This window comes from Microcebus murinus, chromosome 4 (assembly GCF_040939455.1).
Source record: "Microcebus murinus isolate Inina chromosome 4, M.murinus_Inina_mat1.0, whole genome shotgun sequence".
In the NCBI taxonomy this organism is placed as follows: domain Eukaryota; kingdom Metazoa; phylum Chordata; class Mammalia; order Primates; family Cheirogaleidae; genus Microcebus; species Microcebus murinus.
The window spans coordinates 76826354-76853474 of NC_134107.1; the positions used below are offsets into that span (position 1 = coordinate 76826354).

The 27121-nt window shown below is 43.9% G+C and overlaps 1 protein-coding gene across 3 annotated transcripts in view; it reads left to right on the forward strand.

The window, feature by feature from the left end:
* Positions 1 to 27121, forward strand: part of AMOTL1 (angiomotin like 1) — a 171462-nt gene that overhangs the window by 89969 nt on the left and 54372 nt on the right. For all 3 annotated transcript variants that reach the window (XM_076002448.1, XM_076002449.1, XM_076002450.1), the window contains 3 exons: positions 6458 to 6610; positions 10794 to 11712; positions 24874 to 25165. In XM_076002448.1, the coding sequence (XP_075858563.1) occupies positions 6458 to 6610; positions 10794 to 11712; positions 24874 to 25165 (1364 nt within the window). The remainder of the gene's footprint in view (positions 1 to 6457; positions 6611 to 10793; positions 11713 to 24873; positions 25166 to 27121) is intronic.

The window sequence follows — 27121 nt, forward strand, 5'->3', positions numbered from 1 at the left end:
CATTACAGTCCACTTTCCTTGGCTGCCAAGTTACATAGATGTAGTACAAACCATTCTCGTTAGATTAACAATGGCTGGATACTTTCTGGACAGACCTCGTATATTAGGCAGCTCACAAATTGATGGGAAGGAAGATGGGCAGGATCCTAAGCAAAGATACACTGGGAACACAGCCAGGGATTTGCTGCTTGACTCCTTAGCATAAGATCACCATGGAAACTACTGCTACTCCTGGACTCCTGATGATAGTGCTACGATGGATATGGTGTCATTTCCTCAAGATTCAGTCAATATCCAGTTGACTGAGCCCAGGTCATCCTAATGCTGGAACAGGGAAGGGACCCTCTGGCTTCTGTCGTGGAAGGTAGAACCCGCCCCCAAGACTTACATAGTGTGTCCAGTGTTCCCTAGCATTGAAAGTATTTACCTAGGTGATTGCCTAGCAGGAAAGGCATGTGGTAGGTATTTGGAAGTTAAACCACCTAATCTGTAGTTTATTTTTCAGTTCTATAATGTTACAAAAATGATGTACTAATGCTTCTAACTTTTCTCCCTTCCTCCCAATAAATAACTGGATTCTGGGTCTACAGATGTAGCTTCATCTTCCTTATTCATAGCTAAGCTACACTGATCTCTGTATTCCTTAAAGAGATGAAACACTTTCATGACTCAGTCCTATGCTTTTGCTTTTCTCATGTTGGATTGATCTTCTCTCACTATCACCTTCTCCCCTCTTCCAGTTCAGCTCACATGTCTCTCCTTGTCCTCGCAGCTCCACATTCCTTCCTTCAGTCAACAGGTACTTAATGAATTACTCCTGGGCCTCCAAAGCATTATGTCCCTTTAAGAGAGCATTTACTCAGCAATGGCAGTGAAATTTGGGTAGTTGTGTTCATGTCGCGCTCTGGAACCAAATCATAATATCCTAGGGCCGAGGGCCTTCTTACTCATTTCTTGATATTTATAGCTCCTATCACTGTGTTCTCTTGAACTCAATTGTTACTTTAAAGGTTAAGCATATGTTCTGCATTTTAGTTCACACTGATAATATCCTAGAGATATTTCCGAGTAAGCATTATAAAGTTAAACTTTGGACAAGTTCAGAGTTACTCATCAAACATCCCACATTGAGAAAGTCTAAATTAAATAGTTATAAGTGTATGGATTTCACTTGTTTTCAAGAATAGATGTATTGGTCCAGGGATTATAATTCAAGTTTGATGCCCATTTGGTAGACTATACCATGTAGGGGTTGGGAATCTGGGAAACCACACCCTCCCCGCCCCCCGTGCCAATGCCTCACCCTAAATCTGGGGTTTTGAATAAATGGTTCCTTTGGGAAAAGAGAGTGAGAAAATATATTTCAGTGTGTGCTTTTGGTTTAGTGGTGGATATTCCCATTTCTTTTTTTAAACTGCATGTGTGTTTCATGCAGGTGTTTTGTAGAGGGGGGTATCATTGCCTGTCCATGCTTTACTTAGGTCTCAGGTACTCGGATTGTGGATTGGCTAATCCAAATAAGCTGGCTTGTTTCCACATGAGGACTCATGAATAGACTAGAACTTATTTTTTAGACACTGGTCATAGGGGTTCCAGGCCCCTTCTAAAACATTGTTTCCACGGCATCTAACTCCCTGAGCACAGTACTTCACTCCCTGGAAAAACCTTGTGTTCTGCCAGAATCAAAAGGCTTGGTTGCTTCCATTTAACTTTGAGGCTATTGGCACACTCAGCAAATTCCTTAGCTCTTTCAAAGGAAAGGTAGAAGCCACAGAATTGTTTGTTGCTGTGGTTAAAATTTCTATTGTAAAGTTACAGGAGGCTATTCTAATCTAGACAGTGAAATTGTTTTTAAATGCATTAGTAGGTTTTAGATTACATGTAGCTGGCAGAAAGTTTTGCACTTTGGTGACACAACACCTGGGAGTTGTTTTGCAGTTAGTGGTGTCTTTGAAGAATGGGTGTCTGACCTGCAGACCTCAAAGCACCAGTATCAGCTACAAAGTAAGTGCTCCCTCCTCTAAGGGAACTGAAAGGTCCAGGAATTATCTGGAACTTTCATAGATTGGCTTTGAAGGGATCTTTGACCTTTTCTTAAACTCTTACGGTAGTGAGACTATTCCAGAGAATAATGCCATGTTCTTGCCATCAGTCAGCAAGTAGTAAGAGGACATACATTTACATACTGCATACTTGCAGAAATTAGTGAGTACACAGTATGATGCCTGCCTTCAAAGGTCTTATGTCTTTACCAGGGCAATGACACTAGCCTAGTAGCTACACGAAAGCTGCTATATTAAATACTAGGCAGTTGAAGTTCAAGTGCCAAGTTTTGTGTGCTCAGATCATAATTGTGGTGGCAATTGAGGGAAGGGAGGCCAATGTGTGTGATGGTGCAGTGAGCATTGTAGAGGAGGTAAATTGAAGAGATATTAATACGTTTACTGGGATGAACTTTAAAGTAGTTGGGGCTGCATGTAAAGCTGCAGGATGGCACTTGGAGAATGATGATGGGGATATTGGGGTGCTGAGGGGACCAGCAAGGCTGTAGACAGCTGGGGGTGGGGGGGGAGAGCTGATTACAGATGCCTTGATAAATACACAAACTCCAACCCCGAAGTTACAGCCCAGATGACTATGAGTGAGGGAGTAGCATGCTGGAAATGGAACTTCAAGATGGAGGTTTCCCAGTTGTGTGTGTTGGATGATAGTGGAGTGACAGTTTCATATCCTCCAGGGTTTAAACCTAAAGGAGCCCTCTGAGCCTGTTACATTGGCTTGTGGACAGATGCAGGAGCTGATGGTTGGGAATTAGTGTTCCAGTGGCAGGTGAAGCGGAGGAGCAGCTCACCAGGGTTCCTTGTTGTGCCTCCTGCCTCCCCAGACAGCTCACTTCATTTTACCTTAATTCATTTTGCCTTCAACAATGAGGCCTTTTGTTATTGCCACTACTAAGGAAGGAAAAGAAAAATCTTGTTCAGGGTCATGTTACCTGGACAGTTACAAAGAAAGTAACGCTTACAACCACAATGGGGAAGAAGTTTTCAGTGTTTCAGAAGCAAGCCCACAGCAGTCATGCTCAGAGAGAAGTAGAGGAGTCTTCTGTTGACAGATGACATAGAGATTATGTAAAGAAAAAGGAACCATTCGTGATGAAATGGGTCATAGTTGATATACGGCAGAAATGTCAAACACTTTAAACTAGCATTTTAGAATTTCACTCTTGGTTGAGTGCAGCATCTCTAGATTCCTTCCAGGGTAGGTCCCTGGGGGCTGCATTTGCCTCTCCCCAGCAAGAGACTTCCTGGAGAGCTGACTCCTTCACCGGCCTTAGCTTGTTTTCCATGGCTTTTTGCCACTTTCGCCATGCAGGCTAAAGCTGAGTGAGTGGTAATCCTTAGACAAGGTGCTGATCTGAAAGAAGACAGTTACCCGCTAAGTCCAGAGGGCCTTGTTTGGGAATAGTGTTTATGATGCCCCTACAGGCGACCACACTGTACATGTTACACTGTTGAGCCAGCAGAGACCTTGACAGGCTGTGGGCCCCCTGAAAACTGGCACTGTTACTTATTAGCCCCTGGGCCTGAGCCGGGCCCTGCAGGGGCTTTCTGGGTGGTGGTGGTATCTGGGAGCCGTCTGTGGTTTCTCACAGCTCTTGCTCCCGCGTATGAATGGCTAAGGAAGAAAACAGCATTCTCCCTCATGCCAAAGGTTTCCTTTCAGTTGCTCATTTTGGATATACTTGACTCTGTTGGTTAGGTCATGGGCCCTGCATTTTGCCTAAGAAAAGAGACTCAGTTTGTGCTATTGGAGTTCCCAGTGAAGACAGTGAACTAAAAGTACACGTGGGACGGGATGGGGCCTCTCTTAGATTTTTGCTGTATGGCCCAGGACTCTGGTGTAGCCTTTGTGAAGCACAAAGTGAGAAAGCTAGCAGTTTAAGTGATTCCTCCAGGCTGGGTCTGTGCTGGGACAGCTCCCTTGGCTGTCTCTTAGCTTTAGTGGAGTGGATGGTACCTGGGCCTGTCTGTCTGTAGGACCTGTTCTTGTCATCTGCTCAGCTGTCCTGGCTTTCTTCAGCACTGAGGAGTGGTGGGCAGCAGTGGGACTGTGACTCAGTGAACGTGTGGGCCCCCTAGTGTATGTGGAAAAAACAGACGTCCTAAGTCATCGTTGCCACGTAGTTGGGCATCCTGTCCTTCAGTCTGGATGGGTGGGGGGTGTCTGTGTGCATGTGAAGTGCTTCAGTTCTTTGATAACATTGAGGGAAATGGTGAAAGGTGGCATATCTTTGGTGTCCTCTGTGCTCAGGCCCCTCTTTAGGTACCGCACTATGCACAGAGTGTTCTGTGCCTCTTGAACCCACTCTCAGTTGGCAGGCCACCGAGTAAGGTGTGGAAAAGTAACTCACACCAATGTTGTAGTGACTGAGTGGCTTAGTGCAGGGGTCCATACTGAACTACGTATTGAAAACACACACACAGACACACACACCCCTAACCATCTTCTTTATATCTATACACACCTACATATATACATACATAGCTTTTTCTTAGTTGGGTCTTAATTTTATTAGCAGTTTGCTTGGTTATCATTTAAAATTTTTCGTCGTGTGACTGGGTGGTATTACCCAAAGTTGTAATATGGCAGCACGTGCTATTCCTGACTCAGTATCTATTTTAAGAAATCACAACACTTCCGTTGATTGAAGCATATGGGCTCTCAGCTCTTCTCTTATTCTGATTTGGTGGGGAGGGGTGGAGGTGAAGTACAGAAAGGTGGAGTTTTTGTTTTTTGTTTTGCCTATGTGTGCTGTTCTCCCTCTAGCTTAGTGCACCTTTGGCTGCACATTGGGATCGTTTGTAGAGCTTTATAAAGTACAGATGCTTTGGTCCTATCTCCAGAGGTTCTTACTGACTAGGTCTGGGTGAGGCCTATTCTGGATGAGTACCGGGATTTTAAGTTTCCCAGGTGATTCTTTTTTGCAGCCAAGGTTGCACCTTGCACCTCTCTAGTTTTCCACCATTTTCCACTTGCCTCAAAGTAGAAGCCAGGTCAGGATTTGCCTTTGGATTGAGGCCATTTGTGATGCCTAATTTTAGCTGTAGACTTTCAGATTCATAGATGCAGAGAATGAGGCCCAGAAAGGGGCTGAGTTTCCTTCAGTGTAGTCTTTTGAGGTGGGCCAAAAAGAAAAAGCTTGACTGATTCCGTCTTATGCGCTGGAACTGTATGTAGTTCTATCTTCGTACAATGTGCCATTCGTATTCAGTTTATATCATCTTTAAGGTGAGAGTCACAATCACATTTATTTTAAATTTACAGATAAATATCCTAGTTGTCAAAATCTTTTTTCTTCTTAGTCTCTAGCCTGTGACACATGTGAGCACACATGCAAATATTATGTCACGTTTTGAGGTACATTCCCATCTAATGGCCTTTTAGTATAATTAATTAGTCACTTCTGCTAGCTTTGGCCTTGTGGGAAGTGGGTATATAACAAACCTGGCCAGAAATTTCAAATCACCCATTTGAAGAGATTGCTGAAAAATGTTATTTTTCTTCTAGTGCAGTTATCTTTGGGGCAAGGATTTTAATAAAAAGAAAAATTGTATGAATCTTTCCCCAGAGTAAACTAAGTTACTTTTGCCAAAAAAAGCCTTAAGGTTGGTGCCCCTACAGAGAAATCAGTGCAGAGAGGGAAAACAGCCTGGGCCCATCCCGCCGAATGTTCCCACGGATGTTGTATGTGCGGTATCAGTGTTATTGTGGTGGTATCTCATGTTCAGTGACTGGAGGACTGAATACGGTGTCACGTTTAATTGGAACAGGAAGCACACTCTGGTTTGTGTGTGAAGCAGATAAACTGGAGCTGAAAGGTCAGTGCTTGGCAGAGGACCAGAACCCATAGCCCCAGCTCCCTGCTGCAACATGAGACTCTAGAAGCCTTTGAAGGGGGCGGAGTGCTCTGTCGTCCTGCACTGGGACAGTCACTTGCTAACACATGGTCTGGCAAAATGCCCGCCCCTCTCTGTATCTCTTATATGTTTTAGAGACAGCTTCTCTTCCCACTATAGTTTTCCTTCTCTGGCCTCCCCACCTCCCTCTTTTCTATCCCCACCTTGACCGTTCCTGACTTTGTGACACGTCCACCCTCAGAGGACTTGACCTTGACTGGTGGTGCCTCTGCTGCTCTTGGAACCGGGTTGCGTGAAAGCGTTCGTGCCTTCTCTCAGCGTGTCTTGGAGATTGTTATGTTGATCTCATGGGTCATTTTGGTGGGTGGCTGGACTTATGATAATTCTGAATCGTAACTTAGGAATTTTATGAATCAAAAAGACAGAGCTCCCACTGCAAGTCGAGATGTGGGCGGATGCCTCGCGGGCTCCTGTGAGTCACACAGGAAGGAGGGAGGGCTTTGTCGGCACTCACGTTCACTTTGCTTTCTCTCCCCCAGGTCTCCCTCCTGTTTGTTACAGCCCCAGTAGTCCCAGCCAGATTCCAGAAGACCCCAACTACTTTCCCCCAGACTTTCAGCTCTATCCTGGGAGGTATGAGGCATCTGCTTTGACAGTGGAGGCAAACAGTAGCATCAGGGAAAAAGTTGTTGGTAAGTCCTTTTACTGGCACTTGTGTTGGAAAAGCAAAATGATCGTATGCTTCTCCTTTTAGCTCTTTTGCATGATTCAGATTTTTCTTTATTCTCTAATCTTGTTTTAAAAATCAGCATATTGGCTTATTGGTTGTTTCTTTGTTGATAGTGCCTTATTTTTAATTATGTGGTACTATAGTGTCAATAGACTATTTGACTCTAATATGTGACTCTTAGAGAGTCATACCTAAGTATGTAAGAACTTAAGAATTATACCATTTTTCCCATAATTTTTTTCTGTCTAGTTCCTAAATGCTTTTTCCTACCCTTTCTCAGAATCTTTCATTTCCTTTTTCTTTCTCTGCTTTTATTTTTATCCCTTTTGGCAAATAATTCAGGAGTTCAGAAGAAATAATTCAAAACTAAAGTAGGGAAGGAACTGTCTCCTTTGTAAGAACTTCTTATCTATTTTTGAGGGCTTTTGAGACTGGTAAAACTATGAGGTTATCTTTAAAACCACTTTAGGGAAGGATGTCATGGTTCTTGCCAAATGTGCTTATAATTCATTTTTCTCTTGCTTCAGTGAAAAAGAAGTTCAATAGTTTTCATGCTTGTTGAGATCCAGTCCTTTATTATTCATCCAAATAAATCATTTTCCTTTGGAAATATATTTTTATTTGAATTTTTATTCAAGTATTATTTAAAAATTTTTATTCTTACTTGAATGTGCTTGTTCCAGTAAGCCTTTCAGATCAGTTACCCTGAGGGTAAGGATGATGTTCTCTTTAATCTCATCACCCCAGCACCTACCCCAGTGCCTGAAATACAGAAGGTTTGCAGTAAATATCTGTAAAGGGAATGAGTGGACCAATCCACAGCCCAGCCCACATTGATCTTTCTCTCCTTGGGTTGTTCATTGTTTATTACAATTATTTGGCAATTCGTCTTGCATATTAATAACGTTTCTATTGTTTAAAACCTTTTATTGTTGAAGCTGGGTTTATATCTCAGTTACAGTGTATGTTCTCTGAAGTGAAAGGATAGTGTGAATTTACATGTGTTCCTATGAGGTAGCTATGAAGTGTCCCCATTTTTCAGAGGAGTGAGGTTCAGAGAAACCACAGAGGTGAAATTTTGGGGGCGGGTGGGTGACAGGGAGATCCACATGATCAAAGTTGAGCTTCAGGAACCAGTCTGTAAAATTTTTAAATGTCCTCAGCAATCGTGTCCTGAATGCCTTCTGTGTGTCAGGGCAGGGTCCTAGGCGCTGGGGAGACAGCTCGTGGATACAGCAGACAAAACTCTGCCCCCTGGAGCTGAGTCTGGTAGAGCAAGAGAGGTAGTCAATCCAGTAGGGATTGAAAGAACAAGAGGCAAGAGATATTGGGAGGCAATTCGGGACATGTAAAACAGCTAGTAAGGAGGACCGGGCCCTGAGGAGTGGCCGAGGGTTTGGGAGAAGGGACTGGTGGGGAATGTGTTGGTGCAGAAACTAGGGCTTGGATCGATTTCTGACTATCACAAGCGTGAAATTTCTTCATGAAAATTTGGGACCCAACACAGAGTTGCAGTGTTTTGCTATTGCAAGGACACTAAACATCTGCTGTTATATACCTGTTTTCATATTTTAATATCAAAAAAGTAAGAGGAATGTAATCCTTGACAGTCCTTACCCAAAAAAGACAGTTGTAAACCATCTAATGGCACGTGTCTACGTACATACACATGTGGAAGTGTTAATATACATACACGTATATATTTTATAAGCATATCACATCGCCTTCGTTTTTCTCATTTCACTGTGGACTCAGAAAAACTAGCTTGACAGTTAATTAAATGTGGGGAGTGAAGGAGAGAAAAGGTCAAAAGTGAATATGAAATTTCTATCTGGATGACTCATGTGATGAGGATGCCATTTATAGGGAAAAAAATATGTACTTGGGGAAGAAAGACCTTTTTTGGTAAATGATTGTGCTCCTATGTGAATATAAAGCTACAGAGCCATCAGTGCATGAAACTGTATACCTGAAGGCTGCCTAGAGATGATCTAGTCCAGCTCTATTAATTTACGGTTGAGGATATTGGGGCTCAGAGAGAGTAAGTGATTTGCACAAGGTCGTGCCCATAGTAAATGGTAGAAGTTTTACTCTCACAATGCTGTGTAATATCCATAATGCACTACTTAATAGTACTATTGTAAAATGGGTTAAGTGTTGTATTTCATGAAGCTCATGTAAGTATTCTTTTACTTTTAAATGTCTGAGCTCCCGTTATTTGTAGGCATTGGGCTGTGTGCTGGGGAGATCCAGATGAGAAGATGTGATCCTTGTCTTTAAGGAGTTTCAAGTCTTTTGTAAATAAATAATTGCCATGTACTGTGCTGATTGCTCCAGTAGAGATATATATAAATGGAGTAGGGACATTGGAGAAGGAGGGCTCAAGCCTGCTGGGCTGCAGTAGGAAAGTTTTTACTCAGAAGGTAGCTCTGGAGCTATGACTTGAAGCATGTCTAAGAATTTCCCAAGAGACATGGTGAGATGCATCTTTCTAGGCAGAGGGAAGAGTGCAATCAAAGGCCTAGGGGCTAGAGAGAGCTAGCATGTCTTGGAAACTATGTACTTCTGTATTGCTGGTGCTTAAATTCCAAGGGGTTGCCAGTGGGGGCTGGGGGTGGCATGAAATGTTGCTAGAAAGGTAGACAGTACCTGCTACACCATGTGATAGAATGTCAGTTTCATCTTGTAATTGATTATTGAGGAATTTTGTACAGAAGAGTGACATGACATGATTAGATTTTCCTCATGGAACAGTCTTTCAAGGTAATATGGAAGACAGACTGGGGTCTGAGGGGTGGGTTTGGAAGTGTGAATGAGACTAGAGTCAGGGAAATAGATAAGGAGGCTGTTGGAATGGCCTGGGTATAAAACACTGAGGGCTTGTAACATTGTGGAATGAAAAAACAGGTTTGGTGTCAGATCCTGGCCTCTGCCTCTTCTTCCTCTGTGTCTTCTGTGATTTACCTTCTCTGAATTTCTCTCCCATCTGTAAATTGGGGGAATTAATATCTGCCTCTACCTGGAGAGAATTCAGTATAATACCTGGCACATCTATATACTCATTTAAGGGATTCTTGTGGTTGTATTGTGATTATTAATGAAAAACTTGGAGGTTGGCACAGGAATAAGAAAAAGTGTTGGCAGAGATGTTGGGAAAATAGAATTGACAGGCAGCAACTGGCTGGATATTGGAAGTAAGGGAGAAGAAGGAATTTTGGAAAACTCCCGGGTCTCTGGCTTGACAGAAAGCAGACAAGGTAGGAAATACTGGCATTGGGGTGGGTGGGGAAGCATTGGGGGCAAGAAAGATATGTTGAGCTAGAAGGACTCAGGGGCCATCAGCCGGTAGTGGTAGATATGTGGGCCGTGAGTCAGTAGTTGAAGACGAGGGATGGGTGTGGTGGTGCAGGGAGATTCTGTTGCATGAAAGAGTGCTCAGGACAGAGCTGTGGGAAACACCAGGTTTTAAGGGCCAGGTGAGACAAGGAGTGTCCAAAGAGGAGCCAGAACCGGGAGCAGGGGTGACCTGGAGGCTGAGGCAGGACAACATTTCAAGAAGAGTGTGAGTAGCCACATCCATTGCTTCAGAAAGGTTAGGTATATAACCTGAGAGCTGGAAAATTGTCATTGGATTTGGTTACTGATCAGAGCAGTGGGGAGGGCAGTGGATGGAGCATTTGGGAAGCAGAGGCAGCAAGTGTAGGGTGCTTATAGAAGACAACTGGAAGAGAAGGAAAGGAGAGATACGTGTGGCAATTAGAGGTATATGGGAGGGCCAAGAAAAGGTGGTTTCTTTTTGTTCCATTTTGATTTTCACCTGTATTTTTTTTTAAGACATGAAATACTTGGGTATGTTTATGTGATGAAGAAAAGCAACCAATGGGGAGAGTAAAGGAAAGGCAGAGGTTGAAGGCTGGAGCAAAGTTTAGGAAGGAGCAGGAGGAGAGGGAGTGGGAGCAGTAGAGTCACTCTGAGTTGGAGAAACACGTCCAGGAGACGGTGCGTGGTCAGCGAAGGTGATGATGTATCTGGAGTCTTGTCTTTAAATGCTACTGTCGTGAGAAGGTTAATCGTCCGCTACATACTCCCAGACATACCTCTCCTCTGGAACGCCTAAGAGCTCTTTCTGTATGTTTATCTTTTAGCTGAGGATCCTCTTCGTAACTTCCACCCCCCGAACTTCCTGAGGATCTCAGAGGTGGAAATGAGAGGTTCCGAGGATGCGGCAGCTGGAACAGTATTGCAGCGGCTGATCCAGGAACAACTGCGCTATGGCACCCCGACCGAGAACATGAACTTGCTGGCCATTCAGCACCAGGCCACAGGGAGCGCAGGACCAGCCCACCCTACAAACAGCTTTTCTTCCACGGAAAACCTCACTCAAGAAGACCCACAAATGGTCTACCAGTCGGCACGCCAGGAACCGCAGGGTCAAGAACACCAGGTGGACAATACGGTGATGGAGAAACAGGTCCGGTCCACACAGCCTCAGCAGAACAACGAGGAGCTGCCCACTTACGAGGAGGCTAAAGCCCAGTCACAGTTCTTCAGGGGGCAGCAGCAGCAGCAGCAGCAGGGAGCAGTGGGCCACGGTTACTACATGGCTGGGGGCACCAGTCAGAAGTCCCGGACTGAGGGGAGGCCCACGGTGAACCGTGCCAACAGTGGACAGGTGCACAAGGACGAGGCGTTGAAAGAACTGAAGCAGGGCCACGTCCGCTCGCTCAGTGAGAGGATCATGCAGCTGTCACTGGAGAGGAATGGTGCTAAGCAACACCTCCCTGGCTCAGGGAATGGGAAGGGCTTCAAAGCAGGAGGTGGACCCTCCCCGGCCCAGCCTGCAGGTAAAGTGCTGGACCCTCGAGGTCCTCCACCCGAGTACCCCTTTAAGACCAAGCAAATGATGTCCCCAGTCAGCAAGACCCAGGAGCATGGACTTTTCTACAGTGACCAGCACCCTGGGATGCTTCATGAGATGGTCAAGCCTTACCCTGCTCCTCAGCCGGCGAGAACAGAAGTGGCTGTCCTGCGGTACCAGCCACCCCCAGAGTATGGGGTAACGAGGTGAGTGTCGGGCCTAGAGGTTTAACTCAGCTTGTCAAAATTCAGCAAGTCGTGTTATTAGCACTTACTATTTTCAGGGCATGTTAGGTTTTTGTCATCAGGTTTCTTTTTTTTCTTATGTGTAATATTTAATAAGCCACTTTTGGAAGCCAAAATACATAGAGTGAAACAGAGTAGAGGGCAACCGGGGATTTTCTCCAAATGTAACAGAGGGCAGTTGGGGACTATGAGTGTAGGGAGGAACCTCAGTTGTTAGCCGTCCTTGGGAGCCCTGCCTAGTGGCCTGGCAAAGTAGCAATTTTCCTCTGGCTTTGTGGAGAGCATCCAAACTCCTGGAACATATTATTACCAAGGGGTTTTATAGTCTTTTTCATTGGAGATTTTAAAGGAACATGTAGTCTGAATGCCAGGACTGTAGAAATCACATAGTCCCATCCCTCATTCAACAGATGAGCAACTGAAGTCTGGAGAGATTAATAAATTTCCATAGCACACAAGTCTGAGGCAGCAGGGGGGCTAGACACGTATCCTGACATCAAAATCTGTCACTCCCTTGCCCTAATTCCCCTTACAGCTGTCACATGTATTCTTCCCACCGACTGATGGATCCAGCAGCACTCACCGAGTGTGTACTCCACTCTGCAACCCTGTTCCAGGTGCAGAGGTAAAAATATGATCCCTGCCCTCAAGGACCTTATTGCATTGTCTCGGGGAAAACCAGCAAGTAAACAGATTACTACCGCTCAGCATGTGGTCTTAGGACAGAAGTGTGCGAGTGCTAGGGAAACAGACAGGAGGGCATGCCTCACAGCTGGAGGGATTGGGGAGAACTTCCCAGAGGAGGTAACATTTGTGTCGGGTCTTGAAGCACAAGTAAGAGTTGTGGGTAGAGATGAAGTAGCAGGATGTACTGCACAGAGGGAGGGCCGTGTCTCAGAGCAGCCATGAACGAAGGCTTGTCTGGAGCAACACAATGATGCAGGGCACTGGTGTGCCAGGGGTGTGCTGGGAAGTGGCGGAAGGTGCGTTTGCACGGGGAAGTTGAGACCAGTTGGTGAAGGTCTCTGAGCGCCATGCTAAGGAGCTTGGCATGTATCCATAAGCAACTGGGAAAGGCAGTGTTTTGGGGTAGGGACTAAAGGTTGACATCTAACAGCTGACTTCAGTGGCAGTGCACGATGAACTTGAGGAAAGGGAGACGGAGGCCATGAGGACCGGCAGGGACACTCTCACTCGTCCAGATGAGCATGGCTGAAGCCTGGGCAGTGAGCATCAAGGAGCATGATACATTTAGAGGGCCAGGGAAAAAGAATTGACAGGATTTAGTGATCGGTTAGATATGGAAGTTGAGGAACAGGGCATCTGGAAATAAGGCAATTAAAAATCAAACTCTCAGGAGGGAAGTTGGGTGTTTAGATGTTGCTGACCTTGTGCAGGGGGAGCAGGGAGCATGAGCAGAGAAGACAAGTGGCCACTGCCTATTATTGGATATGTCATTCTCATGAAGGGCTTTATTTATCTGTTTCTAAATTGAATGAGCTAGGGCTTCCCCACGCGGCCCCAGGGGCTGTGTGCAGGACATACCTTGGCTGTACATTTTCTGAAGAGGGAGTGACGGGGGCTTGGCAGAGGGAGAGCTGGCTGATCTGCCACTGACTGCCCAGCGGCTGACACACTTCCCCATGTTAGGCTGGAGATGCCAGCTCCAAAGCAGCATAACCAGCTGTTAGACCTCAGCCAGGCAGTGGAACTCATTCTTCCTGAAGTTGGCATTATCTGACTCCACCGGGAGGCCCCAGGGGCTCTTCTTCTTCCCCTGCTGTCATTCCTAATGTCAAAGGAGAAATTTCAACTAAAAAACTACCATATCTCTGGTATTTGCACCACGTTCATTTACTGCAGCCGTTTAAAATAACCCATGATGTCATTTCAGTATTGTACCAGAGTTTGATTTGTGATATTTTACTCCTTTTCCTTAATCAGCCTCTAGAGCTTGATGGATGGGAAACTATCCCCAAATGAAGTCTCCGTTCTCTTTTTCACTTTACTATTTGTGAAACAGCAGTGCATACAGTGGATCCCTTTGCCTTTTGTCACTTGGCAATTGGTGTGATAATAGGTGGGAGAAATGATCAGGGGAAGAGGGGAACACTGTCTGGAAGTCTCCCCAGTTATTTGTGGAAAAGTATCACTTGTCTCAAAGTTATGACATTAGGAAAAAGAAGAAATGTGTGAGGGATTTGAGCTGACTGCCAGGCTTGGCAGCCAGGCTGACATAACACATCAGATGTCTCAGGCAGGCCATTGAGGCTGGGCTCGAGCGCCACAAGGCCCCTTTGTGAGCCTGGCCATGGCCAGCCAGCCTGGCTCCAGCGGTGCAGCCCCTGGCTAACTGGGTAAATAACATTGCATCCACACCAGCCCTGCTCAGACACATGTACGCAGCCTGAACTCCAAGGGTTGGACCTGAAACTCAGTAGTGTTTGATGTTCAACTTACCTGTCACCCAGGAGACAAGCAGGGCTCCTTTTAATTTCACTAACATATTCCCTTGTACTTAAAGGATTATCTGTTTGTCATTGATAGTGATGGCTTAGGAAGCTGCAGACTTTTGGGTACAGACATACCATTGCATAGAGTCTTGGGCTAGAAGGAGAGACCTCTGACTGAAATCACAGAGTCTGCCTCCCTGGCTGGTGCTGCACACATGGGCTTAGTATGTGATGAATGTTCAGTGGTTCAGTCCAATCCATTTCCCTGTTGAGACTTCACTCCTTTTTGCCTAGAGACAGAAAGGTCCAAAGAGACAAGTGATAGACCCTATGAGATGAATAAGAATTGGGATTTGTTTTTTTTTTTTTAAAGAATTGGAATTTCTTGCCATCATTCCTGACTCACCATAGGCTATAAATTCTCTCACCTGCTCTGTTGTGCTAAAGATGGAGATGTCTAGTAGGTGATTATAAAGCCCTTCAGTATCCTTTCATGGGTATGCCCTAGGAGAGGCCCTAGCCAAGCCTGCTTTCCTTGCACCACTGTGGCCCAGGTCACGGACAGGCTCTTATGGCTCCTATGGTGGGGACAGGAGTCTGCAAGGAATATGCACTGGCCAGGGATGAAGGCTCTGATTTTCCTCTTGCTCCGTTTTACTTTTTCTTCAACTTGAAAGTGGAAATGGGATGGAATAAGATGGGAATTAGACAGGTTGTTACTGTGGAGAATTCCCCCAGCCCCCAAAAGCAAGCATTTGGATATTAATTCTGCCTCACTTTGAGGCAACAGAGCACTTCCAGAAGTAGTGACTTGGCTTATGCAATCTGCACTACTAATGGAAATGAATGCATGAATGAATGCTGGTGGGTGATCTGGTTTTTAGCAAAGCAGCTTGGAGTAAATTAGTCAAGATGTATATTTGTTTTCCAAAGAAAACTGTCCATATTTCAAAAATTGGGAAACTAGAGGTGCTAAGGAAATTATTTCCTATATCCTACTTTCCTAATACAACTACTAACATTTTCCTGTACAAATTAATTTTTTTATATTATAATCATAAATTATACTTCGTTTAGCATTTTAGCTTTTTATAAGATAACATCGAATCACAAGCTCTTTTCCACACCCCTTCATTATGTTCATCACCAACCTTTTATTGCTGTATAATACTTTAGAAAGTATATAAATCATACTGGTTTCTCTATAAATAAAATAGTGATGAACACCATCATGCATATAAAATTTTCTGTATTTTGGCTGACTTCTTTAGGGATCATTATTTAGGAATGAAATTATGGGGTAAATTATGGTGAACATTAAATGGCTTCTGATGCCAAATAGCTTTGTAAAAATATTACAAAGTTCTTGTTTTACTGCACTTTGACCAATACTAGTCACTGTAATTACAAAAATGTTGCTAATTCGATAGTATTAACTTTTTATTTTAATCTGCAGTTACTAGCTAGCTTAGTTTTTTTGGGGGGGAGTATGTTTTACTAGTTCGATTTATTTGATCTTGAAAATTGGCTCTTCATGTCTTTTATTCAAATGATTGATATATTTTAATGCATGAACTAACCTGCTTTCCCTAACACTTGCTCTGATTTTCCATTTTGCAGCACTCTGTTCCACCCTTAGCAGGTGACAGTGGAGCAGTGGGGGTGTAGTGGTGGTAGTAGTGGGACTGAACCTTCACCAAGTGCTTGCTGTGGGACAGGCACTTTGTGGGAGTTTATCTTCCTTAGTCTTTACAACAATCCTAAGGGGTGGATACTATGAATATCCCCATTTTTACATATGATAAAAACCTGGGCTTAGAGATAGAGGTTAAAGTAACTTAGTCAGCAGTTTGGAAGTGCAACACCTAGGGTGCAAACCTGGATCTCTTTGCTGCACACTATCCCCTCCTATGAGTGTAAACACTTGGCCACTGTACGTTGCAGTGGAGGCACAGATTTAAATTTTTGTTTGGTGAATTTCTAATCAGATTTATAGAATATATCACATGGGATGTCCAGCCTGTGCTCTGCTCAGCTCTGTTTTCTTCAGAAGGATCAGAATTGTGAGTAAGTATTCCAGACTGTAGGAGGAAAGCCCTCCGCATGCACCTTTTTTCTCCGGATATCCTGGAAGACTGTAGAAGGAAATTTAACCTTACTGACAGCTCTGGGGTGTGGGCTTTAGTTTGTCTTTTGGTTTGCTTTCATGTGGAGGTGAGGACTAGGTGTTCTTTCAGACATTTTCAGCAGAACATTTTAGTTATGGAAGATGCTAAATAATGAATTTCAGGCCGATTTGCATGTTTTAGGCAGTATCATCTTGGGAAAAGACTGATAATGACTTGTGTCGATGAGTCTCTGAGCCTATGCATTCGCTTTTTGGCCCTTGTCTTGGTTCGATCTTGTCTGTTCAGCACAGGGGTTTGATTTACTAGCTCCTTGAAAGCAGAGAGAAGAGTGGTAACTGTTTGTTAATATCTTGTTTATCTATGAGTAAATTAATATTAATTTGATTTTTGGTGTATAGAGATACTTTTATACTTTTTAAAACATGAAATAGTAGTGTTTGGCCCTTCTGTCTTAGGCTGATAAAAACATCTTATAAGATGATGTCAGGGAGCTGTGAATTTCTCTGCAAGAGCAGGCTTCTAACCTTTTGTCACGGGCCAGTCATCGACACAACTGCCCTTCTTGTCATAGTAGGGGACTTGCAGTGTCCTACGTTCATTGAGGGAGCCTGTTCCTAAAATTGAAATTGAGGGAGCCTGTTTTCTTAAAAAATGCACTATGCATTTTTTCCCATAAAACCATGTGATTTTGTTTCATTTAGGATAGATCAAAGATACTGACTGGGAACTTGCTAACTGACAGTGCAGGGAGGAGGGATTGCCTGAGAATACCTGTGGCAAATTAAAGATAACACATGCCCTGAAGGAACCCACGTCAGCCCTGCAGTGCGGCTAGAGTGCAGTTTAAAACATGAACAAACATGAAGATATGTGCTAAATAGCAAGTCTTAATCCTGGTGGGCTCTGTGTTTGGAATGTGCCATATTACAAGAAAGAAGGTTTGGTGGTCCTGTCTTACTTTGACTTGGAAATGGCTGGAGGAGGGAGGAACACTTGGGGAGTAAGTGTATGTTTCCAGAATGGGGAAGTTTGCAGTTTATACGGTTGTGAAAATGAATTGCTTTGTGGAACCAAAAGGTAAGCCAAACCGAGCTGCTGGATTAAAAACTATGCATTGCACTTAACAAAAATGAGGTCACAGAGTTTTATTTAAATGCCACCAGCTAAACATGTGTTTTAAATACCAGCATTGGAACACAGGAGTTTCTACAGTTTTTAGGCTGAATTATGGCTGGTTGAGCCAAGTTAAATGTCCTGTGTCTCTCGAGAAACATCTCTGCAGCATGGGAATTTCAAGAAGCTAGGGTCAAGTTCAGGTTACTTTCTCAGGAAACCTAACACAATTCCAGCTGTAGTGCATTAAATGAGTAACTTCTCTAAACAGGACGATTATCTATATCAACCCTGCATAGCAATTATTTTGATCTTAGTTTACCCAAGAGTGGGGTCTTAATTTGAACATTTATGGGACTTACGCTACCTGCATGACCAAAGAGATCCAGATGGGGAGGTCCATGGGTTTGGGAAAAGAAGATTCCAAGGGATTTGAGTTCTGGCTGTTCATCTTGTAGCAAATTGCATACATTCTCAGAGCCTAAGTTTCCTTATCTGCAACCTGTTATAGCTGATTTTTCCAAAAACTGATTTTCTTCCTTAAACAAATAAAATATGTTCATTGTACAAAATTTAGAAGTATAGGTAACTCCCACTCTACCTCACCCCAAAAAGGAAGGAAATTGGAAATTACCTTCCCATTATTAAACACTCTGTTGTTCACTTTGTTGCTTTGAGGATCAGAAAATTATGAGAAAATACTGTAAGTTACAAAGCTCTATATAAATATGAGGCATTTTTACTGAGTAAGAAGTATTTAAATTTGAACCTTTTCACAGCCAAGAAGCCCTTTATTATTTCATCTCACTTAAAATTTTATTTTGTTTACTTTTTTCTGATTATTAAAATAACAGTACTTATTTTAAAAAGTTATGTTTTCTATTTTTATATAATGTACTTGTATTACTTAAGTAATGAATTTTTTAAATAGCCGTACATGTTCACATATAAAATGTATAAAGAACAGAAAAGTATGAAGAAAATATATCCCTAGTACCATCACTGGCAGACAGGCAGCCTTTACTTGTGTAATAGTTTTTTCCAGTCCTCCTTCTATGTGTTGTTTTTCACACAGATGAAATCCTAACACATATCATAGCTTGAGAAATTAAAAAAATTTTTTTTTCCTTTAGGGGCTCAAAAAAAGTTTGTGGAACTGAATTGTTAATATAGATACACTGAAAAAAATTATTTTGGTTTTTATTTCTCTGCTAATAAGTTTGTACTGGAAAACATGTCTTTAGCCCCTTTTATTTCTTCTTTTGTGAATTACTTGACCACATCCTTCATCTGTTTGCCCATTGGTTTTTCTTTTCCTTTATGTTTTGCAAAATTTCTTCAAACAAGCAATTTTTATTCAATATTAGCCTGATGGCCTAATTGTAGATACACATAGGATTTAATATGTTGAATATAGCTTGCTAGTCACCATGAAGGATCTGGACCCACAGAGTGGGCATAGCTAGTCTGTTTGCATGAATTGCTCCACTGCTCACTGAATTCTGGAATCGTCTTTCCAAAACGAGGTCCTGTTAAATAAATGTGCTATGGCCTAAAGCAGCACTGTCCACTAGAAATATAATATGAGCCACATGTCTAATTTAAAATTTTTTAGTTATCACATTTTAAAAAGTTAAAAGAAATAGATGAAATTAAATTAAAGCCTATTTCTGTTAAACCCATTTTAAAAACGCATTTTAGTTAACCCATTATATCCAAAATATAATCATCTCTACAGGTAATCAATATAAAAAACTAGAATGAGCTATTTTACATTTATTGTACTAAGTCTTCAAATTCTACTGTCTCACATTTCAGTTTGGACTAGCCATGTTTCAGGTGCTCAGTAGGCACAAGTGGCTCGCGGCTACTGTTTGGGACAGTGCAGGACTGGAAGGAATGAGAAAGTATGTCCAAGAGAGAGTGTACTGGCGTCACCTGAAACTGCGCTGTGGGTCTGCATTGCATTGCGCGCTGGAGTGTGCCGCGATTCCTCCCGCGGCTTCGGGAGCAGGGACTGCGATTCTTATTACCACACAGTTTTGAAGAGAAAGGGGAGACCCAAGGGTGGTGCTTCTTGCCTTTCTTCTAACACCCATTGGCAGTCTGTGGTGATAACAGAGGCCACTAGTTATTGGGTGCTTTCCTAAAGACAGGCACTAAGCATATCCTCTCATTTAATTCTCACAACAGCTCTGTGAGATAGGTACTATTAGTATCACCATTTAAAGGTGAAGAAGAGGTTAAAGACTTGTCCATGGTTAGGTGGCTAAAGAAGCAGAGCTGGAATTCAACCCTAAGGCAAAAAAAAAAAAAAAGAGACCCCATGTTAAGGAACACGGGCAGGCACCCTGGTGAGGTAGGAGTGTGGTGGGCTTAAGGCTCATTTTTTGCTTTGTATGGACTGTGAGATTGTGGTTTGTCATGTGTGTCCTCTGAGCCTTAATTTGCATATTTATAAAATAGGATAATACTATATATGGAATGAGAGCAGTGAATGCCCAAGCTTGTGGGAATTAAATGACACAGTGGATATAAAGTGCTATTTATTCAATGCACATTTATTTACAGGCATAAGATAAAAACATAAATTTAAGTGAGTTTATTTATGAAGGCTTGTGTATGGAGGAGCAAATGGACTGTTGATTGGGTATCATTAATGACCTTGTTTCCCAATCCAAATAACATCATTACTCCAGTTTGAGCTGTACTCTGTGACCCCAAATACACGAGATGAAGAGCAGTGGCATGTAGCTATGTTATTATATTGGCAGCTTCATGATTTGAGAGTCTGTCTGTGTATCCAGAACAAGTCTAAATGCCAGAGATCTCTTTCTTACTACAATGCTGAAGGTTTATCCATTCTTGGAAAATTCATAAAGCAAATATGGTCCACCTTACTCATGAGCTTAAGTGCTAAATCAATGAGTAAAAATTTAGTGGTGCCAGCTCAGTAAAAGTCACAATTTTCTATCCTTGGAAAACTTGTGCTAATGATTAGGGAGAATTTAAGGAGAAAAGACACATGTATGAAATATTAAGTATTATGATATTATATTTAAATAAAAATTCGGGAGAACAAGTTATATAAACCCAGTGGTGGTAGGTTGTCATGAGGGTGATTCAGGTAGAATTGTAAGTTCAGAGGGAAGAAATGGGTGCCAATTCCAGGAGCTGGGCTCTGCACAGCATGGTCCTGATCATTCACAGTGGAGGGCCAGCCTAGGAGGCTATCTTTTCTCTTCAGTATGGCTATTTCAATCCTATAATTCCTGTTTTCTGTACATAGCTGTGACCTTAGGGAGAAGAGGCTCCTTCAGCTCTGCTCAAATATATTTAAATAACTGGTCGACTCGGTGGCAGATGGAAAAAGGTCACTTCCTGTGTATTCTAAGGTTCATTTGGTTTCTTGAGAAAAAAGGAGGATCTGTTATTTGACCTCCAGAACCTATATTTTCTCATAAAAGTAGAGATAATGGAGCCTGCCTCAGGTTTATTTTGAGGATTCAGCACGTTGATGAAAGTGCCTGGCAGAGAGCATAGCCCCTCAGTAAATGTTAGTTGAGTGCTCTCTATAGACAAGACATTAACTATGAAACAATCATGTTGAATGTAAGTCATAGTCTAAGAAAAACAACTCAGAAGCAGGTGTCTAGCCCTCCTGCTTACCCTGAGGCTGCTTGATCCTATAGAAAGTTCTGGTGCTTCTGTGTTTGGGTGTGGATAGTGGATATGATGGTGGCTCAGGCTGAGCCACAGAAAAGTGTCAGAAACCCAGGAGCACAGGACCAAAGGCCCGCTGCCTCCTCTCCCTGTTCTCACCAGTGGGGGAAGTAGTGAGCTCCAAGGGACTCTGGAAATGGACAGTCCAGGCATGAATCTCTTCTGAGGTCCTATTGTCTTTGTTTTATCTGTGCCTATATTTTGCAAGTTGCCATTCTATGCCTTGTTTTCCTTGTTTAAATGGATGGATAATGATATCTGTTTTATAAAAGTCAAAATGAGATGGTGCACATAGCAGCAGATGCCACAGTGGCTGGAACGTAAGAAGTGCTCAATAAATGTTAGCCGTATCAGAAAAAACTCACTGGGCTTCTCATGAATGCACAGTGCTTGGCTCTATATTAGGGGCTGTAGGATATGATGCTAATAATTATATTAATGGTGATAACAGCTAACATTTGTCCCATGCTTACTATGCATCAGACTTCATTAAACTCCTTAAATCCTTTAACAACTGTGTGGCATTATGATCCTAGGAAACTGAGACACAGGATGCTTGCTTGCGCTCTGATTTCTTGACCTAACAGAGGAAATAGGCTCACAAATAGACAATTACAGCATGGAATTCTCTTCAAGAGAAGTTTCTCAATAAATGTCATCTCCCATCTCCTCTTCTTCACTTTCCTTTGTGTCCCCTTTACTAGGAAGTATTTATCCTAATGGTGGCTCGTCCATACATTGTCTTTGCAAGCTGAGGATAGGCTGTTGCATAGCACTGGTATGATTTTGTATGAAATTGTCCTGTTCTCTCCTGACACTCTTTACCCCTCGTTCACACTAAGCACAGATCTGCTTGTACAGACCTTTGAGCCCACCAGCCCCAGCTGGCTGAGTAGTGGGGTCAATGAGTAGAAGTTTGTTCTCCTTTCTGCACATCATCCATCATAATGTGGTGTTTATTAGCATGAATGTGTAAGGGAGTTGTTTGTGAGGCCAGTGCTCCCTGTGAGATAGAAGGCTTCCTATTTTGAAAAACCCATTCTTTTCTGTCCCTTAAACATACTTTTCCTGCATCCTCACTCAGATAAGTAGCCACCGACATTGATGACTTAGGCTGGCATCAGGAAAGCACTATCACCTAATTTTTGCCTCCTCTTGGTTTTTTAGTAACATAATAGAAAAGATGACTGAGACGATAAGCCTGTCGTTGACCATAAGTGACTTGCAAATCCCAGAGTTAAATAAATGTTAAAAGGAGGAAGTTGCAGACTCATCTGTACCCACCTCCACCTGCAGGAGACAAGCCCCCTGGCACTGGGTGAAGTGTGAAGGGAATGCTCAGGCGGTGGGAGGGGGTGTCTGCCTTTGAAGCAAAGGCACTGGGGTAATTTGTGGTATTTTGGGTCTTGCCAAGGTAACCTCCTTGCGTGAAAAATGTATTGCAGGATTTAGCCAGCCTGCAGGAAGCACTAATTTGGTGACAGACCTGTGGTGTTTGGGGTCCATACCTGGTAGGCGTTCCTGTGACCTGGGGTGGAAGCTGGGCACTGTGAATTTCTTGTGGTGGAGTTGGACTGCCTTGTACACAAAAGTCAACACATATACTCACACACGCTTCCATGTGGAAGGGGCACAAAGTCATCAAAATGCAGAAATGTTCTGTGTACAAGGAGATGGCCAGGGAGTTATGTAGAAGGTGTGTGGAGAAAAGGAGGAGCCATGGTTTATCTCTCCCCCCAAGACAGTGTTCCCTTCTGAAACTGGAAGATGGAACATGAAACTCACTCACAGAATAAAGAATTGCATTGAGCTTCATGGTTCTTCACCTTGCCTGGGGAACTTAGGCCCCGTTATTTTAACATAGAAGGGAAGGGGATCCTAGAATGAAGGCATAGGAAGTCCAGTTGGGAAGCAGCTACTGAGCCCAAGTGGAGTGCTTTGATGTTAGTTACCAAGCAAGGGCTGAGGTTAGTTGCTCTGTTAGGATCTGCTGGGCTTATTCCGGGGTCATCTTTATGAAGGGGTGCATATCCATGCAGAAAGGGCTGAGGTGACCCTTGTCAATTTTTCTTCTAGAGTTTGACATTTAGCTGCTAGGAGTTGGCATTCAGAGGAGTTCTGGCTATGAGAAATGCTTACAAAATGAGAGATATAGAGGCTGACAGATTCGAGAAACATTGCAGCAAATATGCTTAAAAGAAAAATATAAGACTAGGTGACCCACCTGGAGAAACTGGGCTACCTCTGAGAGCCACAGGTTCTGGAAGGTGACACCTGTAACCGGGACTGATTAGAAGTGGCTGGCTCTCCAGAGGGCTCAGTCCTTGGATATAGAATGTGGAGGATTTAGGGTTGGTGCTAACTTTTAGCACCTAACCTCCAGGTCCTAGATTGAGACCCAGTGGTTGAGGAGGCCATCAGGAAAACTAGTTTCCCAAGTCCCTGCAGAAGAGAGGCAGCTGTGGCTGGAGAGCTAACACCAAGGCTGTTTGCTCTTTATACGTTGTTGTGCTAGGAGCCCTTGGCTTAGGTTGACAGAAGACACAATGATTCTCAGGACACAGGTGATCAGAATAGCGAGGAGTGAATTGTTAGCAGTGGGGTTTGGGGATGGAAATTCATGGTTTCAGAAACAGGAGCTAATACCAGGAGTTTGGGCCATCAAGGGACTCTTCTGTGTGTTCTCTTCAGTATGGATAAAATTAGACCTGTGATCTCCAGACCTCCCTGACCCTCGCAAAACAAAACACAAGTCAGATCCTCCCCCACGACTTCCCATTTCATTAAATGGTATCCCTATCCATTTGTGTAGAGCCCAAAATCTAGGAGTAATTTTTATTTTCCTAGCTTCCTGTCTTACCATACATGATATGTGGAAAATAAATCCCAAATCCTGGAGTGTTTCTCTTCTGCTTCTGCTCTGTGGTCAGTTCTCACCTGGGCCACTCCTGGGCCTCCTGGCTGGGCTTTACGTGTCCCGTGCTTCCCCCATCTCTTCCTGCCACCGTGCACTGCATTATCTGCATACCCCAAGAGCAGAGCCAGCTCCTCCCCAGCCTCTGTGTACACTTTAAGGGGATGTCTGGCTGTGGTTCACAGAGGCCCTTGCCCATGGCTCCAGTCTTGTCTTCCAGTGCTGTGGGCCGGGTGTACCTTATACCAGCTCACTTCCTTCCACTTGCTCAGGCCAGTGCTAATTCATGCGGTGGGCCCTGTGTGCTAGCTGCCTCCCCTCCCTGGATAACTCCTTTCCCCCACTTCTTCACTTCCTCGGTCCAATCCACGGGTTCCTTCTCGTGTGCCACGCAGACGTCAGCTCAAACCTCTGCTTCTCAGAGACTCCTTCCCTGACCTCTTGGCAGGAAGGAGCCACTCAGTCATTCTCCTTCGCATCACTCCACTTTATTCTTTGGAGAGTACTCATTACTCTTTGATGCTTGGCTTTGTCTGTTGGAGGGCTTGCCTGTTTCTCTCCCCTAGAATGTAAGATTCTCACAGCAGGGGCTGGGTCTGTCTTGTTCGCTGTTTCCCCAGTAGCCAGGACGGTGCTGAATCAGAAGGGAGCCCAGTGAACACTGCCCACTGGGAAGTGCATTGGTGACCTCTGGCCACGAAGCCATCGGCGGTGCCAGTATTGGTGGGGCTTCCTTCCTGTGCCCACCATTTCCCCTGGATCTGATTGCTGGTCTTCTGTTGCCCTACAGCCGCCCATGCCAACTTCCGTTCCCGGCGACGGTGCAGCAGCACAGCCCCGTGTCCTCCCAGACCTCCTCCGTCAGCGGGCCGCTGCACTCCGTCTCCTTGCCGCTCCCACTGCCGATGACCCTGGCCGCCCCGCAGCCCCCGCCGGCCGCCTCCCCCAGCCAGCAGCTTGGGCCAGATGCCTTTGCGATTGTGGAGCGAGCCCAGCAAATGGTGGAGATACTAACAGAGGAGAACCGGGTGCTTCACCAGGAACTTCAGGGTTACTACGACAATGCTGACAAGCTCCACAAGGTGCGTGACTTCCTGGGGTAATGAGCGGGAGAAGGTCCTTTGGAAGGAACAGAATTCCTTACCTGGTCATGTAGGGTTGATTTGTTCACTTACTTGCCAACATTTAACTAGGCCCTTTTTTATGCCAGGCACTGTGCAAGGCTTTAGGGAGACAAAAATAAATATGACCCAGTGCCTGCCTTGGAGGAGCTTACTTTCCTGAAGCGGATAGAGTCGCATAAGCTGGCACCTGCAATGGAGTGTGAAGGAGCCACAGTAGGTACAGCAGAGGTAGCCTTTGATCCAAGACTCAGAGGCTAAGTAAGATTTTCACAGATGGACAAGTGTGGAAGAGGGAACCCCGAGAGTTAACACAGTGGAATGAATTGATAGCCATCAATTTTTTTCCTTTAAATCTGAGACTCTCAGACAGGCATGTTTCTGTGTTTCATTAGCTGGTCGCTGCAAAAAGCGGTGTTGCCTCATACTAGAGGGTCAAGAATACAAGTGATTGTGTGCTTTCCATACACTTGTGACTGGGGGTAGGGGGGTGCTGAGTAATTCCAGTCTGTGCAGTGATTGTGCGAACGTTAGAATGTATGGCAGCTGCATTCTAAGGGATTTGTGCTAAGAGCCAAAGTCAATAGGAGAACACCCAGCAAGAGTAAACTGTTGCCAGGCAGCGATTTTGTGATGGCTCACAAGTCAGCATCTGATGTGCTGCAGGTAGGTTGGAAGATGGGAGGGGCAAAGGTAATAGGATATTTTAGGGCAGGAGAGCCCTAGGGCACTCAAGTTTCCTTTCTGGGGACAAGGAAGCGTGCATGGTGGTAGTGATCTTATAAGACTATAAGTGCCTACCTCTGTCCTTGCAATAAGTGGTCTTTATAAAGAGAAGAGGTAGGAGTATAAACCTTACCTGACTATGAGAGCATTGTCACTGTGGCTTCATATGGCATATTAATGCTCCTGGCTGGCCCATTTGGTGTTTACTATTTAGTATTGATTTCATAGCTAAAGCTGGTCTTCTTTCTGGTCAATGTTTCAGAGTAGTCGGCCCCTCTCACATCCTGAGGGCTGACTGAAAAAGCAGGGAGCAGTGGATTTGATGGTGCAAATGTTCACAGACATCTGCCCCAGCATGTTTGTGCGGAGCTTCTACTAAAAGGGTCGGGAGCTCCCTGGAGTCAAGACCAGACTTGGCTTAGGGAGTTCTGGCTGCCTTTATTGGAGGAGAAAAATGAGAGCCAGAAACAAGCAGGGGCTGCCTGAAGATTGCATCCCCACTCCCACCCCCACGCACACCCTTAGAAGTTGGGAAACGGGCGTGTTGTCTCCAGGGCTTGGGCCTGTAAGTCGCTGCACAGGCCCACGCTTGCCTCCAACACCTCCCAGGGCAGCTTGTTTCTTGGTATGGTCTGAAAATCGGGAAGAGCCGACTCAGCACTCCCTGGGAAACAAGCAATTTCTTTCTTCTCCCCTAATGAAATTCTAGGGCAGACATGTCCAGGAGCTGTGCAGACGCACCTGAGGGCAGATTTTGGGGCTGGGTGTTTTCCCATGGATGTTTGTGAAGAGTTACATGGACAGTGCAGACATTGGGATTCTTCTTGTTATTCTTCATTGACTTCTTTATTAATATATATTTTTATTGACCTATAACATACATCTCTTTCTTGATTTTGATGTACATTCCCATCTTGAAAAACCAAATCACTTAATCTCCCAGTGATTTGATTTGCCTGCACAGAAGATGATTCTTAAAATTTGTTGCCAAAAGGATTTTGATGGCTTCTGACAAAGGAAGCAAATCAAAAACTGTTTTCCTTCTGGAACCCAAAACTCCTTCAGTCCCATGAATATTATAAATGGTTCTACAAATAAAGTAGGTCCTCATTTAACATCATCAATAGGTTCTTGGAACCTATTGTTTAATGTTATAGAATTGATGAGAAAAAAATTATGAATCATAAAAAA